General features: G+C 41.8%; 2 protein-coding genes across 2 annotated transcripts; both read right to left on the minus strand.

Annotated features, from left to right (window-relative positions):
* Window positions 1-3,889: 3,889 nt before the first annotated feature.
* LOC5508750 (supwaprin-a) lies at window positions 3,890-9,131 on the minus strand. Its single transcript, XM_032377551.2, has 3 exons — window positions 8,897-9,131; window positions 6,259-6,414; window positions 3,890-5,872 (listed from the first exon to the last, which is right to left on the minus strand). The coding sequence occupies exons 1-3, from the start codon at window positions 8,958-8,960 to the stop codon at window positions 5,832-5,834; spliced, it is 261 nt and encodes an 86-aa protein (XP_032233442.1). The 5' UTR covers window positions 8,961-9,131; the 3' UTR covers window positions 3,890-5,831.
* Window positions 9,132-12,283: 3,152 nt separating this feature from the next.
* Window positions 12,284-16,285, minus strand: LOC116615691 (WAP four-disulfide core domain protein 18). The gene is made up of 4 exons (XM_048728033.1): window positions 16,124-16,285; window positions 13,590-13,745; window positions 12,890-12,924; window positions 12,284-12,779 (listed from the first exon to the last, which is right to left on the minus strand). The coding sequence occupies exons 1-4, from the start codon at window positions 16,185-16,187 to the stop codon at window positions 12,759-12,761; spliced, it is 276 nt and encodes a 91-aa protein (XP_048583990.1). The 5' UTR covers window positions 16,188-16,285; the 3' UTR covers window positions 12,284-12,758.
* Window positions 16,286-17,926: the final 1,641 nt, after the last annotated feature.

The following is a 17,926-nucleotide window of genomic DNA, read 5'->3' on the forward strand; positions in this document are numbered from 1 at the left end:
CTTGCAGGTCCCTAGTATGGGCGCGTATGGCAGAGCGCTCTTAGACAACGTTTATTGAAATAGCTGTATCACCCATACTACCTAGCAGTATGGATGCGTACGGCAGAGCGCTCTTTGACACCGATTATTGAAATAGCTGTACATCGGAAACCCTTGGGAACGAATTGCGTGTGTTATACCGTAGAACCTCTATATAACGAACACATTCGGAGCAGAGGAAAACTATCCGTTGTATGGAGATGTCCGCTTGATGATGACTCTATTTATAGAAAGAAGAATTTCAGGGTTTTTTTAAAAAAAGTGTCAGTGTCAGTGTCAAAGCGAAAGTCCTTTATATGAAGGTTTCACTTAAACTTAATTTCTATATCTTTACAGATCCAAATTACAGCAATGGCTAACAACAGCTCATCAGGCGAGACAGGTCACAGCGTGCTGAGCTGCTCTTGGCTTCCGGTAGAAACATGGCAACTTAAGGTAGACTCTGAGACAATTAAAACAGTGGCACTAACACGAGCTGTAGTCAATAGCGTCACCTATCCATTCACCATCCTCTTTAACTTATTAGTTATAGCGCTCGTGAAGGTGCGACCGCTACGTAGCAGGGCCAACCTAATGCTGGGATGTTTGGCAGTCACTGATCTTATGACGGGGCTGATTGTTCAACCGCTAGCGGTGAACACCTTCCCTGCTACTCAGGCAGTGTCGAAGATAATAACATTTAGTTCCTTGTACCACATTACTCTATTGAACTTTAATCGGCTGATCGCCATGAAGAACACGTTCCGGTACCCTGTTATTGTAACAGATGGACGCGTGTGCTTAGCTGTCATCATGGCGTGGGTTGTAGCGATTGGTTTGCTATCTTTGATGCCTACCTTTAACATTTCTCGAAACTTTGTTATTATTTTTACTCACGTGCCTTATCTGCTGCTTTGTTGCCTGGCGCGAGAGTAGAAAGCACCAGCGCCAAATTGCTGCAGATCACGTGTCTATGGGTACGGAATCGCCTAGAAGCAACGCGAACATGGCATTCGCTCTTATAACCGTTACACTCGTTTTAACATATTTCTTTTTCTTTGCCATAAAAGCAGCTGAGGGACAAGTCCCATTGCTCAAAGCCATCTCAACAGTGAACGTACTCCTTAGCTCGCTTAATCATCCATTGCTCTATTCAATACGAACAGCAGAGTTCAGAAATGCGATAAAACGAATTCTAGGAATTCGTAGCCGAGTAATTGCTTCTGGGGAAGAAGCAAATTTTATACCACCTGCTAGACTGGCATATATTGAAGAAATACCCGAGGACGAGCAAGAAAGCATAAGCCCTCTAGCTATTGAGGGTCATATTCAGGTACACGAGTCCTCATGTCCAGCCTTGAGACATGGAGGCCCTGTAGTGGAGGATCTCAAGGGTTCTGTAGGGGAGGACCAAAAAGGGGAGGAACACAAAGGCCTTATGTTGGGGGGAACAAAAATGACTGGTAGTGGTGGAACACAAATGCTTGGTAGCAGAGTAACACAAATGTTGTGGCGGAGGAACACAAAGGCCCTGTGGCGGAGAAAGACAAAGGCCCTGTGGCGGTAGAACACAAAGGCCTTCTGGCGGAGAAAGACAAAGGCCCTCTGGCGGAGAAAGACAAAGGCCCTCTGGCGGAGAAAGACAAAGGCCCTCTGGCGGAGAAAGACAAAGGCCCTGTGGCGGAGAAAGACAAAGGCCCTCTGGCGGAGAAAGACAAAGGCCCTCTGGGGGAGAAAGACAAAGGCCCTATGGCGGAGGAACACAAAGGCCCTGTGGCGGAGAAAGACAAAGGCCCTGTGGCGGAGAAAGACAAAGGCCCTGTGGCGGGGAAAGACAAAGGCCCTCTGGCGGAGAAAGACAAAGGCCCTGTGGCGGTAGAACACAAAGGCCCTCTGGCGGAGAAAGACAAAGGCCCTCTGGCGGAGAAAGACAAAGGCCCTCTGGCGGAGAAAGACAAAGGCCCTGTGGCGGGGAAAGACAAAGGCCCTCTGGCGGAGAAAGACAAAGGCCCTGTGGCGGTAGAACACAAAGGCCCTCTGGCGGAGAAAGACAAAGGCCCTCTGGCGGAGAAAGACAAAGGCCCTCTGGCGGAGAAAGACAAAGGCCCTGTGGCGGGGAAAGACAAAGGCCCTCTGGCGGAGAAAGACAAAGGCCCTGTGGCGGTAGAACACAAAGGCCCTCTGGCGGAGGAAGACAAAGGCCCTCTGGCGGAGAAAGACAAAGGCCCTCTGGCGGAGGAAGACAAAGGCCCTCTGGCGGAGAAAGACAAAGGCCCTGTGGCGGTAGAACACAAAGGCCCTCTGGCGGAGAAAGACAAAGGCCCTATGGCGGAGGAAGACAAAGCCTCTGGAGGTAGAAGACAAACGTCCATTGGCGAGGGAAATCAGCAGACCAGCACACACAACTCAAGAAACAAATACCTTTATTCCCCAAAGCCAAAAAAAGAATTCCAAGTCATAATATACAGACTCAGAATAGTAGTGTAATTAATTTTGGGATTAATTGTTTTTTGGTAATTAACATTATTTTCTCATCCAGGCAAAGCCGAACAAGAAAAATATTTTGGAATTGCTTGGAAACATCAATAAATACAGCACTCGATTATGCCCAATAGACTTACGATGTCCTTGAGCACCCTTCCCAAAAATACAAAATGAAAGCAACTGTGCTCCAGCACGGCGATATAAGATTAGAGCTCGGACCGCAAAGCACTGTTTGAATGCTTGGATACCGCTGACTGAGTGCAGGCGTGTTTGATTTTGACGAGCCGTTAAAAACTCAAATGGGGGGGGGGGGGGGGGGGGTTCTGTTTTTTGTTCAGCTTAAAAATTGATAGAATTCCATGGTTTCAGATTTTGTGATCCTGTAATTCTGCTGCCATTTTTACGAAAGCCCTCAATTTGTCCACTGCAGTATAGATGCGCTCAACATGTCCCTCATCGTTAAAAATAAATAATAAAAGATAAAAATTGATGTTGGGTTATTGCATAGATAAGCTTGTGGTCAGGGTAACTAGCGCTGTGGCCCTTGTGGTCAACTGACCCGAGAAAGAAAATATAGACATTTGGCACAAAACTCTTTTGAAAAAACCTGGTGCGTGCGCGCGGGAGATTTAGATAATATAAAACGCTAGAGTTCTTTTTAAGTTTCGCGGCGAGCAAAAGCGTAGAAAAGACGAATCCCTGCAATTTAGCCGGGAACTTTTCAACTTAAAAACTGTTCTAGGGTGATAAAAATGAAAAAAATAATGATTAAAATGGACTCAGTAAGGTATGCAATACCCTAAAAAGGGCATGAAAAAAACGACGTTTTTTAAGACAAGATTATTTTATATGGATGACCCTTTCATGGTTTATCAGTGTGTGTAAAGAAAAAGACAAAAATACAATTAATTCATGTACATTTTTACTCACACTTTCAATATATGTTTAACCTGTACAATAATAATAGTCAATTTCCTGTGTAAAACGCCCTTTTGTTTGTTATTTGCATCCATCCTTTCTTTAGTTTGTTGCCTTGTTTGTTTTTGTTGCATTGTTGTGACACAAGAAGTACCTAAGGAAAAAAGGAAAACCAAACACACAGACAAAAACACAAAATGCAGGCCCGTACCCAGGATTTCTCTTGGGGGGTGGGATGTCCGAAAAAATTGGACCTAATTTTTGCGGGGGGGGGGGGGGGGGTGGAGGGAGTTCTCTGATAAAAATTTGACCACCTCTATTGAGAACCGGAAGTGGACCTTCGGCCGTTGTGGAGGGGGGGAGGGCATTTGCAATAACCACTTAAAAGCAATCATACATACCTTATACTTACCTTAAATCCAGCGTGTTATATCTCATCCTTCTGTGCTTCAGCACTATTTAAGTGATTTTTATCTTGTGGTTTCTGTATGGTTTTTAAAATGACTAAATTCCCATTTTAAAAACTACTTAGAATACCTAGTGACCCCTGCCGGCCGTCGAAAGTTCATTTGAACTTTAAAAGTACGACTCACGCTACCACCCTGACAGCCTAAAAAATGGCCGATAATGATGCGAGAAATATACAATCTGGCGTGACAGCCAACGAGCGTTACATATAAAGCGCTATTCAACAGCAAGAGACCCTCCTTAGTGTGGATCCATGGGAGAGGGGGGAGGGGTGGGGAGGGGAGGTTTCGTGAGTTCAATAAAACAACCCATAGCCTAACCCTAGACGTTTTTACCGAGTTCCTGTGCTGTGGCAAGCAGACAGGGAAGGCGGGTCGGGAGTTAGCTCACCTACAGATCGGGACGATACTTTCCTATGACGTCACAACTTTTCTAAACCACAGTAAACCTTATTTGAAACCCGGTAAAAATCGCCTGTGTCTCGTTTGAGAACCGGGTAAAAATCGCCTGGGTCTAGTTTGAGAACCGGGTAAAAATCACCTGGGTCTAGTTTGAGATCCAGGTAAAAATCGCCTGGGTCTAGGTTGAGAACCCGGTAAAAATCGCCTGGGTCTAGGTTGAGAACCGGTAAAAATCTCCTGGGTCTAGGTTGAGAACAGGGTAAAATTCACCCGGGGCTAGTTTGAGATCCAGGTAAAAATCGCCTGGGTCTAGGCTGAGAACCCGGTAAAAATCGCCTGGGTCTAGGTTGAGAACCGGTAAAAATCTCCTGGGTCTAGGTTGAGAACCCGGTTAAAATCGCCTGGGTCTAGGTTGAGAACCTGGTAAAAAGCACCTGGGTGTAGGTTGATAACCGGGTAAAATTCACCCGGGGCTAGTTTGAGAACCAGGTAAAAATCGCCTGTGTCTCGTTTGAGAACCGGGTAAAAATCGCCTGGGTCTAGTTTGAGAACCGGGTAAAAATCACCTGGGTCTAGTTTGAGATCCAGGTAAAAATCGCCTGGGTCTAGGTTGAGAACCCGGTAAAAATCGCCTGGGTCTAGGTTGAGAACCGGTAAAAATCTCCTGGGTCTAGGTTGAGAACCCGGTAAAAATCGCCTGGGTCTCGTTTGAGAACCGGGTAAAAATCGCCTGGGTCTAGTTTGAGAACCGGGTAAAAATCACCTGGGTCTAGTTTGAGATCCAGGTAAAAATCGCCTGGGTCTAGGTTGAGAACCCGGTAAAAATCGCCTGGGTCTAGGTTGAGAACCGGTAAAAATCTCCTGGGTCTAGGTTGAGAACCCGGTAAAAATCGCCTGGGTCTAGCTTGAGAACCAGGTAGAAATCGCCTGGGTCTAGGTTGAGAACCAGGTTAAAATCGCCTGGGTCTAGGTTGAGAACCAGGTTAAAATCGCCTGGGTCTAGGTTGAGAACCCGGTAAAAATCGCCAGGGTCTAGGTTGAGAACCAGGTAAAAATCGCCTGGATCTAGTTTGAGAACCGGGTAAAAATCGCCTGGGTCTAGGTTGAGAACCCGGTAAAAATCGCCTGGGTCTAGGTTGAGAACCCCTGTAAAAATCGCCTGGGTCTAGGTTGAGAACCCGGTAAAAGAATCGCCTGGGTCTTTTTCTCCTTAGAAGCCTGAAGAACTTTGGTATAGTTTTCCTAAATGGAACTCTTTAGAAATTAATTCGAAATTGCTCCTTATAATATATGTGGCAATCGAAACAGTGGTTCTCGCATCATGATTGGTCAAATCTCTTGAAACTGTCTTGGAGTTCTGCCGCAGTAGCGCGCGTCCTTTATCCTATTTCCTGGTCGATTTTTGCATGATAGCGTTCTAAAATCGACCATGAAAGACCTTTGGGGTAAAAATCCAGAGGCATACAGTGTTTATTGGGCGAAAGGGTTATTATTAGTGGTGTTATTGGGTTAGTTTGTTGATGTCACGTGGATGAGTTATGATCATACCCTTTGTGGTGGAGGAGTTGGTGGAGGAATCGGGGCTGAAAAACAAAAACAAAAATCATTATTAAACAACTTAAAATATTATAATATTATATAATATAAACGTAGCTCAGTATTCCATTCTCACATCTTGGAATAATCACATCTTATACAAGTTAAAATCATCATTGAGCGGTTTCATATCAAGAACCGAACCGAACCGTTATACGTAACCGTAGCGCACGCACCGGGTCATACCAAGGCGTTATCGTTAGGTTAATCCAGGTTTTATAAACAAACTAGCGCGGGCATCATCGTTCAGCTTATCGAGGTTTCACTTTCGCAAACCAGAGAGAGCTCAGGCCGTTCAGTTTATTCAGGTTTTATTTTATACATACTTGAGAGTGCTCATGCGTTAACGTTCGGCTTAACTAGTTTAACTTACGGACGCAGACAAAGTCACACCCTTCCTTGCAGCATTTGAGACCCTGGCCAGGGTATAGCTGTAAACACTTTGCGTCGTCGTTGCACTCATTTTCTGGCTCCGGGGGACATTCCGCGGGCGGGGGGAATGTCGGACAAGTACCCGGAGTCGTTTGGCCTAAAATGACAGTAAGACATAGCTATAAGTAAGAAGTTTGGTAATGAAATTAGACATCTTGCATTTTGACATGTTGACAGCTGCGTAGTCTCGTGACTCCATCCTGTGTGTTTTCTGTAGTAAGGATTTCTGTGGTCCATTCCAGGTGGTCACTCAGCACCCACCCCTCCCCCGGGTTTTCTTTTTCAACCCATCTAGAAATTGACCGCTACTTTTAATTTATTGACCGAGAAGACCCGAAGGACAAGTTTGGCAAGACGCATGCGCAAAAACCTCTCTTTACGTTTCCCATTGTTTTCCGTGCTATGTGCCCTTACACAACACGATATTCGTCACGCCACTAAATACAGAGACGTTCGAGCCCTCGCTATGGCCACTAAATACAGAGACGTTCGAGCCCTCGCTATGGCCACTTAATACAGAGACGTTCGAGCCCTCGCTATGGCCACTAAATAGAGAGACGTTCGAGCCCTCGCTATGGCCACTAAATAGAGAGACGTTCGAGCCCTCGCTATGGCCACTAAATACAGAGACGTTCGAGCCCTCGCTATGGCCACTAAATAGAGAGACGTTCGAGCCCTCGCTATGGCCACTAAATAGAGAGACGTTTGAGCCCTCGCTATGGCCACTAAATACAGAGACGTTCGAGGCTCTGGAACCAAAGTAGAGCGAGAGCAACCTGTGTTGGGGCGCGCGCAGATAAACGAAAATTGAAAACTATAGTTTCACTTCAAAACCCTCTGCATTCTTCGTTACTTTTAGTGCTCTTTTGTAAGGATGGAAAATACATTTACTAATAAAGATTAAGAACAGAATTTCTTGACTTTGAATCAAGTTTTTTCGTGAATGACGAATCCCGTGGTTTGTCCTCAGATTTACCATAGCTAACCACAGGTAGCCCAAGCTCTTTATTTGTCCCTATTGATTTTTACGGTAGACATAGGGCGAAAAACAAAATTAGTGAAAAATAATAATAAAAAAAACTTGTTGAAAAGACGTGTGTAATCTAGTGTTTTGTTTATGTTTACTTTTTGCGTGTAACGCCGACGTCATTTGGAAGCAATCCCTCGCACAGATTGAAAATAGTATGAGATAAAAAAATGTAAAAAAATGCTGGTCAATGCAGCTTAAATTTCATCATAACCTCGAACTTTTCTTAATGAGAATCACAAAATATCTGAATTAGCAGAATTTTTACTGGTTATTATGAGAAATCCGATGAATCAGGAGTCCCACAGTGGATTCATTGTGGGTTTATTCGGCCTTCGCGCGCGCACAGGGTTCCCAATATTCGAAAATAAAACATTTCCGAATACCCCACAATGAGATCCGGCTAGCAGGCTAATAAAATAGCGTGACTCAAATTACTCGATCCCCTGTATTTCAAAAACAGAGAAAAACTGAAGCAACTTTTAGAAAACCCTGCCACAACTCTTCTAAAATTAATTTCACACCTTGATTCCTTTCCTAACGTTTAGCTGAAATTCGATTTTCGGGAAGGAGAATATTTATCATCAAAAGTATAATCATAACAGTGTCTATACACTAAACGTATGTAAGCATCATTTTATGAAAACGTAATGTGACGAAATATCTTCGCCTTCCCCTCGCATACTGTGTATCTTTCTGTATAATAATTTCAGTAAAGATTACTGGAATCGCGAGGATTGGATAGAAAACTCTCCAATTCTTCAGCTGATAATCCTAAGATAATCTATCGGTGATCTTCGAAAGACGAAGTCGAGAGGATTATTCGACGATATTTCCTAAGCCTAGGGCGAATAAAATTTTTACTACTCATAGACTGGATAAGCGAATAGTTGGTAAATCAAAGCAGGTGTTGTCCTACATATTTTCTCCTCGCACGCACAGAGAAGTAAAATAGGGCATGGTTTTAACGAAATGTTGGGAAGTTGTCAGATTTTAAGTAGAACCTTAGTATAGATATACGATAGGCGGCGGAATAACTGTATTGTTAGAAATAGAAAAACTTTAAATCGAGACCTTTCTCTCGCAGTTAACAGTCCGTGTTGTCGGAACTTGAAATGGTGTCGTTATAAAGAGATTATCGTAATTGATTATCCTTATATGGGGGTTCAACTGCACAAGTTTATTGAATCACTTTAATCTGTATGTAGCAAAACATGATTTTTTTTATCCTTCTCTCACACGGAATTGATTTGCACTGGGTTGTCCTTGAGAACAAAATTCAAACAATTGTAAAGTCAAAGTCCAAATTCTTGTAATTTTCTCTTTAGTGCCCTTGTAGGAAGTAAAGCAAAACGAATTTTCATAGTTATGTTGCATCATCAAATTTTCTTTACAAGTATAAACGAAAGCCTAATTATTTTTCAAACGCAAATATATCGATGAATTCGCCGCACGACTAGAGAAATCTTTATCACTCCTCGCGGGCTCGATTTGTCTGTTCGCGTTCCACATTTTCTATAATTCATATTTAAGTTCATTTTTCTGTACGTACCTTGCGCCAGAGTCCATAAAGCTAGAAACGACACTAACAGCACACTGCTTGGGAGAGAGACCATGACTGACTCGCTGTCCCGACTCTCTTCTTGTCAAGGCGCCGTCAAACCGTTTCTGCCCGCTCGCTTCACGGAACAAAGTGCGCTCTACTTATGCGGACGGGCGAGGGAGAATATTTTATCAGCCTTACGGTTCAGGTTACTCATATTATGTGATGCTATTGGCTGTTTAGATGTAGTGCTATGGGAGGTCCATGCGACGAGAGAAAATGGCGCCAGTTTAAGTAGGTTATGCCTGTCGATTGGATCCGCCTTTGCTCACGAATTCTTGAAACCTTTAACATCATTTACACTTTATATCAAATTGCTTTTATATCTTTTTTATTTTCCATTCGGTTATTTCTGAGACGAAGCCTAGTTTTGCAGCGTAAATGCAAAAAGACAACTTTATCAATCAGCGAAGGATTAGTTCGTCTGGGTTGCAAGGATTGGATTTTTAACATCCAATTTCGCAACTTGTCAAAAGATGGTGTACACACGCACCCCTTACGAACTTAACATGTTCAGAGTTCAAGCTTTCGTTTGACCGAAAAATGCGGTAAAAGGACACACACAAGAAGAGGTTCAGGGAAAATACCAGAGGAACGTGAGAAAATTTGTATAAAAGCATATTCCTGAAGGGTTGACGATTGATTTGGCCATACATATACACCAGATCTTTCCATATAACAAAACTACATGCATTTGCAGCCGGTGAATTACAGTGCGAGAAATTCTGCTTGACACCGCCTTGTGTCGCCCCAAATGAAATTGAGCCCTGATAACATCAGTATTTCTTAAGTTGATTAGCTGCACTAGCTCTTATCAGCCATTACCTAAGGAATACAGAAACTTGCGTAGCTCGTTACTTGTCCACTATAAGATAAGAAATGTTATTAAAGACAATGCACAGTATGTGTTGTAAACAAGATTGTGCTATGCAAAAAAGCTTAATAAAGGTCAAACAAACATACAAATGCCATTACCAATTAGCTTGCTATTGACAATCGATGGGGGATCATTTGAAACGGTCTCGACGAAGGTCAAACAAACATACAAGTGCCATTAGCTTGCTATTGACAGTCGATGGGCCTCGAAGAGTTCAACTTGCGGTTAAACGACGATATAAAATCATCTTCAGTTTTCATATAAGGACACACGCAACGCAAGTTGACTCATATACTAGGAGTTAAAACAGGTTTCAGGCCAATAAACCAGGGACTAACTTATTACACTTAATTTTCGCGTCACTTTAATTTCGCGAATTTCGCGATTTTAAAAAATTTGCGAAAAGACGCGAAAATTAAGGTGTACAAAAATTAAGTGAGTACACAAGAAGCCTTTGGGGGAATATTGGCCGTTTAATAAGGTTTATGAAAACACCTTGTCTATTTAGTCATCTAATGTACATTTAGTACGGTAAGGGTTGGTTGGAAATGTATTTATAGATTTTTATGAAACTAAATTTAGCCCACGCATCTTTTTGTTACAAATTGTTTCAAGTTTGATGAGTACAGCACATTTTAATTCCACTTGTTTTGCTTGATTTTATTATCCCAATATCGCGAAATCGCGAAAATAAAGTGACCTGTTTTTTTAAGAAAATAGGAAAATCGCGAAAATAAAGTGTCGCGAAATATCGCAATCTCAAAATCGCGAAATTTTGACGTCGCGAAAATTAAGTGTAATAAGGTACATGGAAAACAATGATATTTTGTTCATCAGCTAACATTTTCCCGCTTTACTACTTGAAGTTCCCGGATAAGCAACGAGATGACAAACAAAGGACAGCCCAGATCTCGTTCATAATTTCGAAATCGACAAAAAGCCAAACCGAGCGTGCAGTTATTAGTAGTGTGAGGCACCTATATTAGGCCACCATTTGTAACGCTTCCTTATAACTCCAAATTACACGCAAAGCTTATGATTTTATCGGCTAATTCAAGCTAAAAACTGAGACATTGGCTCCTAGCAGCTATCACAATTAATTACGAGTCTGGAGTCTAAAGTCTCCAACAATACACAGCGGTCGCTTCTCAGTTTATCAGTTTAGCAACGTCTATCTGAGAGTCTGCCGTAGCCTCTTCTCTCTTCCGTAGGCTTTTTACTCTCTAAACCAACCAGAAAGGCCGCTCGGGGTTTCTGTGGTCAAGAAGAGCGCGCCGCACGAGTTTTAGTTTATTAACAACAATAGAGTGCTAATACTAATAATATTTTCAATAGAAAAGGAGGCGTTTACATATCAGTCAATCTTGTTTTAAAAACTGTCGTTTTTCTAGCTCGCTCGGCCATTTCCTTATTAGGCATTACATACCATATTTAAGAGTCCGATTTAATTATTCTTTCGCTTTTCTGTCGCTCTAGAGCTTTGTAAGTCAAGAATTTCCACGTAAACTTGCGGGAATTCATGTTTACAACGATTTTGCTGGCAGCCATCTTGGAAGTGGAGCCTAGTCCTTAACGTTTTGGAGTCCTTTAACGTTTTGGAAGAGCCCCAGGCTCTTTTAAACCATTTAGAGAAAAACGACAGCCATTGATTGATATGTTTAACATTTACGTGCTCCATAAGTCGCTCGTATTCACGCAATTTTACTATACTACTCAAAGGGACTCAAAGGAATAAAGGCACTGGTTTCTTGCTTTCCATAGTAATCAACAAAAGAGACCGAAACAGACACCGAAAAGTTTTTCCAGTTTAAAATCTCTTGTGTGTAGATCTCACAGGTTTCACAAAAGGTTGTCAGTGCAAATGGCGAATGGCAATGGCTTATGGGTACTTATCATTTAAAATATTAAGTAAAATTAAAGGTGTCAAGTAAAGTCCAGCAATGTCAGAGCCAAGCATTGGTAACCTTTAATGGGTAATTGTTTTGATTTACCTTGTTCTTCGTTGCACATGGTTCGGTAGTAGAACTTCATTTGCCATTTGCACTGACAACCTTTAATAGGTGTACAATACACTAAACTGCACTGACAACCTTTAATAGGTGTACAATACAATAGACTGGGCTGGAGCGTTGCCAGGCTGCGTGACTCTGACCGCTAGGGGAGGGGAGGGGAGGGGTGGGCGGTTTAATAGATTTAAACCTCTTTGAAGTATACTCTTTGTCTCAGGCTTTCTAACCGAGTTTCGTCCCAGGCTTTTTAACCGTGTCTTGTTTTCCTTCGTTTCTCTTGGCAGCCATTTTGAATAGGCCCGAGGAATATTGTTTTATATAACCACAGGGCCGTGTGTTTGATAAGGTGAAATGTTCTAAAAGTATTGCTTTCTTTAGTACTGTAGTACCGCCTTTCTTTTTAATATATGTGGGGGTGGGTAAGGGCAATACGAAATTTCAAGAATGCAATTACTTTTATGTACTTTTATTTAAGGTATTTCCAAATTCTGCTGTCAAAATAAATTAATCAATAAAAATATCGATTTGAAGATTTTCCACTCTGTTTCCGAATCTCTTTTGTTTTCAGTCATTCCCTCCTATCTGTGAATTCATGCTGATCATCGTCAAACCTAAAGCAAGGAAAAAACAAACAAGACATAAAATAGATGGATTAATCTTCACAAACAGAAAACTATAAAAAATTTCCCTCATTTTGGAGCGTTCTATACATACCTCGTATACTTACATACTATCCGTCTTTGTTGTCATTCAGATCTCACTCTTAGCGCCCCAGCATCGAGTCTAGAATTTTCAAAATGGCCGAGCCGCCATTTTGAAAACTACCGAGTAGACCATGGGAACGAGGCTGTCTAGCGTCCAGTGTTTCCACAATACTTACACTTTGCAAATCTTTATCATTCTTGGATTGTAGCGTGAAAATGTACTAATGTCGACCATGAACGACCTTTGGTGTAAAAATCCAGAGGCATACAGTGTTTATAGGGCGGAAGGGTTATTATTAGTGGTGTTATTGGGTTAGTTTGTTGATGTCACGTGGATGAGTTATGATCATACCCTTTGTGGTGGAGGAGTTGGTGGAGGAATCGGGGCTGAAAAACAAAAACAATAATCATTATTACTCAAAATACTATAAAACGTCTTCAAGCCTCCAAGCCTTATCAAATCACCTCTTGAAATAGGTTTTTTGATCGTTCAGTTCAAACTTCCAGACCACCTAGAGTGGAAAGCCAAACTTAAAGAGTCTATGGGCAAAAGATGTATATTGCTGTAAACCCCTTGAGACACCGATCAGAATAGCAACTTTTTTTAGACCAAAAGGGTAAACCAAACTGTCCTACTTAAAAAACAATATTTGTTTTTACCGATTACGTATAAAGTGGGATTTCAACACCGTTCTGTACTACTGAAGTGTTGATAAAAAGAAAATTTAAGTCAACAACCAGTTTTGTTACATTATATTCATTACTCTGTTTAAAGAACACAGCTACTTGTTTTTTTTTTTTTTTCATAATTCTATTTACTTACGCATACAGTACAAATCCGTGGACAGATTAGCCATCGGTCGTTCGGTGTATCCAGGTTCTATTTACATAAACTTGAGAGAGCTCGGGCGTTAACGTTTGGTTTATCCAGGTTTACTTTCAGATACTGGTGATTACTTTGGGGTCGCTCGGATTACCCAGGTTTTTATTTAAAAAAAATACTGGAGATAATTCAGGCGTTTTCGTTTAAGTTTATCTACGAGTTTACTTACGGACGCAGCGGAAATCACAGCCGTCCTTGCAGCATTTCAGACCCTGGCCAGGGTATAGCGTTGTACACTGCACGTCGGTCTCGCATTCGTTGTCTGGTTCCGGTGGACATTCCGCGGGCGGAGGGAATGTCGGACAAGTACCCGGAACAGTTTGGCCTGAAATATGCAGCTATTAATCATTGAAATTGAAACAACAACAACAACAACAACAACAACAACAACAACAACAACAACAACCACGACAACCACACTAACCAAAACAACAACAACAACAACAACAGCAACAACCACAACAACCTCAACAACAACAACAACAACAACAACAACAACAACAACAACGGTGCTTTGGCTAAAAGACTGTGTGTCTTTGATAAGCACAGGGGGCCCGAGTTCCCTTATAAACAGAAAATGTTATATTTTTCCCCTCCCCCCCACGAAAAAAAAATCCTGGCTGAGCACGCACTCTGTTCCTTGCTCGGCAGGGTGGAGAGTCTTTGGTGTATCAGTCCACGGTGACAGTTAAAGCCATTTTATTATACTCTGAACGGAATGGAAGGTCTATTGCTAGCCCGAGTATCAGGCGATTTTTTTTTAAAGTCGGAGTGGAAAAATAAAAGTACGCCTGACACAAATACTAGACGCGACGCCTGCCGCCCCTTTTCAGGCCACTGTCAAAATAGTCGGCGGTCAATTTTCCAAAGACTCGCGTGGTGGCACAAACAAATGCCCAAATCAAATTATAAACACCATTTGTGTAAAACAAAACTACATTGGTGTTATATGCATGGGTAATAATTTTAGTAACGACGAACCCCGGTTCGCTAAATGATTTGAAACGCAAAGGAGATTTACGATATGACTACAGATCCACACATCACTAAATTTACAGCATATTCACTTCACCAATTTACTACAGGGTTTTCGTCTAAATAGACAAACCGCTGCTTGAACACAAATGCCATTATTTGATAAGCTCACAAGATCAACAACATGCGGTTGTGCCGCAAACAATCCCAAGCATTCTTCGTGCTCTCACAGACAAATTTCTCGAATATTCGGCGCCTGGTCTGTCTAAAAATTTAATAGCTACTATCCAGCGCCTTTGATATTAGTAGATCTTCGCTCCGAAAAACGATACCAATGAGAAATAAACACACGTAATGAACGGCCTAGGCAAAACATTTGAGCAGAATTTTTCCTTAGAAAATGAAGAGAGAAAAAAATTTATTTTTTTTATGTTATAGAAAACGATTTCTCTGATTCTGCTAACTCAAGGTCAAGGTCAAGCACTTTTGAAGTCCGCCATTACTCTGAGAACGAGCAGTCGACGGGTTAGGGCACTATATATAGCTGAACCAATGAGCGCGTCCCGTTCAAGTACCCTTTGTTTTTTCGACCAATCTGGAGCCATGCCGGAATTTAAACAGTACTTGTATCAGGCCCTTGTCTTGTTTCTCGCCGGCGCGATAGAACCATAGGAGGGACTGATACTCAGGTTAGTCTATTGCCTAGGTATGTAAGATGATAAACAAGGATGGAGAAGGAGGTTTGCCAGAAAGGTCACTTTGACCTCAACTTGTAATGCGATATTATATTCAAGTGGGGCTCTTAACTGCTCTTATTAAAGCGCTATAAAGTGCGTCAGTGCTATGTACCATAAAAGATAGGAAAACATAAGAAAATTTCGATACAAATGTAATTACCTTGTCTCCCGTAAGATAATGTGTACACCAACATGTTTTTAGTTATGAGGAACGTACTGTTTTCATAAGGGACGTAATGTCAAGTGTTTTAGTCTCTAAAAATACTCTAAGGCAATTACAATTTTAAGTGGACTTCTGGGCAACTTCAATAGCATATCTCTACGTAACGGAATTTCATTTCAACTATAAGAGTTTATTTGAAGAAAAGGCTGTTAGTTTGTACTGTTTCATGTGTCATTTGTTATAAACTCTGTTATCATCATCAGGCCAACATGGAGTTATCTGGAAGGCGTTGACTAAAAAGCGATAAACACAATTTGAAACTAGATAACATTGACAGTTTATGCCTCCTTGAGGGCGTTGGTGATAATTAGTTACAAGTTTAATTTCTACTTTTCCACGATAAATACTTCGTGCGATAGTCAGAAGATTGCTTCGAGCTCAGTTGATAAGCGCCTTTGAAAGCTGAAAGACCTTTCAATATCTCATACCCTTAATACCCCGAGCTCCTAAACACCTAACATGAACAAGAGTTTAGTTAAACCTCCAACTGCGCAGCGGTGGCTTAAATGCCGAGCAGCGCAGATTAGCAAAACTGCCCTTCACCCTTTTGCAAACGAGCGACGCGTTTGATTTCTAAAATACAAGATTTTGTATTTTTTCCCTTCTTGTTCTCAGTAACAAATTGAAACAAAGTAAACTCATCTCCAGACGTCACGGGTATCGAGTTAGCAACTACAGTCTTGCGCGCTTGTCTTGTCGTAACGCTTAACGCCAAATGTTACAGCCATAAATTTTTAATCCATATAGTCTGTGTTTTTCTGTACGTACCTTGCGCCAGAGTCCATAAAGCTAGAAACGACACTAACAGCACACAACTTGGAAGAGAGGCCATGGCTGACGCACTGTCCCGGCTCTCTTCTTGTCAAGGCGCCGTCAAAGCGTTTCTGCCCTCGCTTCACGCAAAAGATGCGCTTTCTGTGAACCGACAACAATGGTAGACTTTATCTAAATAAGCCTAGAAGCTCTGGGGTTGGGTTTCGCAAATATTTGCAACGCTATTGGTCAGGTAATTGTGTTAATGGAGGGTAGCCTATAAGCCGGCGCCTTTTCAAGAGCACAGCCGAATTCTTGACACCAAAAAGAGGGGGTCATTATTTTTCTAGCAAGACAAGTTTTCTCAGCACGAAAATCCTCTGTCATCTCGCGTCTATTACATTTCTTTTTACAAGGGTTTATTTTTTGCTCCTCAATGTCTACCAGAATTAAATGGCTCTAGCCGATTATGCTATCCTCGATTAGTTAAGTTGACAGCTAAATTTGGTATGGTGCTGGGCAAGATGGTGTTTGATGACTCGACGACGCATTTCGCAACTTGCCAAAAGACAAAACCCATACTCACATACCAGGGTGATCTATACAGACCACAACGAATCACCTATATGGGCAAAACAGGGGGAAGGTCTATGTCTTCTTTCTCAATAATACACTACATTGACCTGTAAGACCAAGGGCGGATCTAGCTTTTCACTAAAGGGGTAGGGGGGGTGGGGGGGGGGGGTGGCTCAATGACAAAGAGGGAAGGGGGAATCGTTTTTGTTATATTTCGGTTTCTGATTACTCAAAGACAAATGTGCACCAGATCAACATTTTCACTCAATGCTGGTAGTTTAAATTCTCTATTTTCTGGGCACTAAAAATAAATAAATAAATGAATAAATAAATAAATAAATAAATAAATAAATAAATAAATAAACAAACAAACAAATAAATAAATGCACTGGGGAGTGTGAGAGTATTATGTTAGGGGGGAGGGAAGGGTAATTGAGCCTGTGGGAGTGATGGTAGGGGACGTTGACTCGTGGTAATATCTTTAGCGGCAGTGCTGCTCACTAAAACACGCTTGGAAAAGTCTATTACTATACTGCCGACCAGACGCACGTGAAGCGCATTTGTTATTATCTCTATGATATGCAAATATAACGCACCCTAAGTGAGAACAAATAATTTCAATCTCACCCTGTGCATTGTGATTTGCATATCAGTCAAGTCAGGGAGCGAATGTCATAAATCAAAGTCCCGTTGGATTTTCGTGAAAAAAGCAAACCACCTTCTAGTTATGTTAAGGGAACCTAATGAACTCAAGGAATGTCGTCGGCAATTTTGTAACCTTCATCAACCTGCTTTTTACGACCACCCAAGAAGTCCAAGATGGCCGCCAAATCCAAGATGGCCGACATCACTTAAATTACCTTAAATATTAAAAAAAAAGCAGATTGTCCGGGTCTGTAAACATTATAATCGAACTGAATAAATTTTAGGCACTAGTAAATAAGTGTTAGGCTTCTGGCTATTGTAAAATCCAAGATGGCCGCGCCAAGGTCAAGAAGTCCGTCATTGCACTACCTTACCTAAATATGCAAGTAATGTGCATTTGTATGCACATGAAGCATATAATGAAACTGACACAGCCTGATGATGATGCTGGCGATCCCATATCTTGAGGGAAGGGATACGCTTACAGGCCTTACCTGAATATGCAAGTAATGTGCATTTGTATGCACATGAAGCATATAATGAAACTGACACAGCCTGATGATGATGCTGGCGATCCCATATCTTGAGGGAAGGGAT

This window comes from Nematostella vectensis, chromosome 5, assembly GCF_932526225.1.
Source record: "Nematostella vectensis chromosome 5, jaNemVect1.1, whole genome shotgun sequence".
Classification (NCBI taxonomy): domain Eukaryota; kingdom Metazoa; phylum Cnidaria; class Anthozoa; order Actiniaria; family Edwardsiidae; genus Nematostella; species Nematostella vectensis.

Excerpts from the sequence above, each read along its gene's own strand:
- LOC5508750 (XM_032377551.2), bottom strand. The coding sequence starts at position 8,960 with ATGGTCTCTCTCCCAAGCAGTGTGCTGTTAGTGTCGTTTCTAGCTTTA. Across the intron at positions 6,415-8,896 it reads TTTATGGACTCTGGCGCAAG|GCCAAACGACTCCGGGTACT; the intron begins GTACGTACAGAA and ends CTGTCATTTTAG. Across the intron at positions 5,873-6,258 it reads GTGTGACTTTGTCTGCGTCC|CCCCGATTCCTCCACCAACT; the intron begins GTAAGTTAAACT and ends TTTGTTTTTCAG.
- LOC116615691 (XM_048728033.1), bottom strand. The coding sequence starts at position 16,187 with ATGGCCTCTCTTCCAAGTTGTGTGCTGTTAGTGTCGTTTCTAGCTTTA. Across the intron at positions 12,925-13,589 it reads CTGTGATTTCCGCTGCGTCC|CCCCGATTCCTCCACCAACT; the intron begins GTAAGTAAACTC and ends TTTGTTTTTCAG. Across the intron at positions 12,780-12,889 it reads CAACTCCTCCACCACAAAGG|GTCGTTCATGGTCGACATTA; the intron begins GTATGATCATAA and ends TTTACACCAAAG.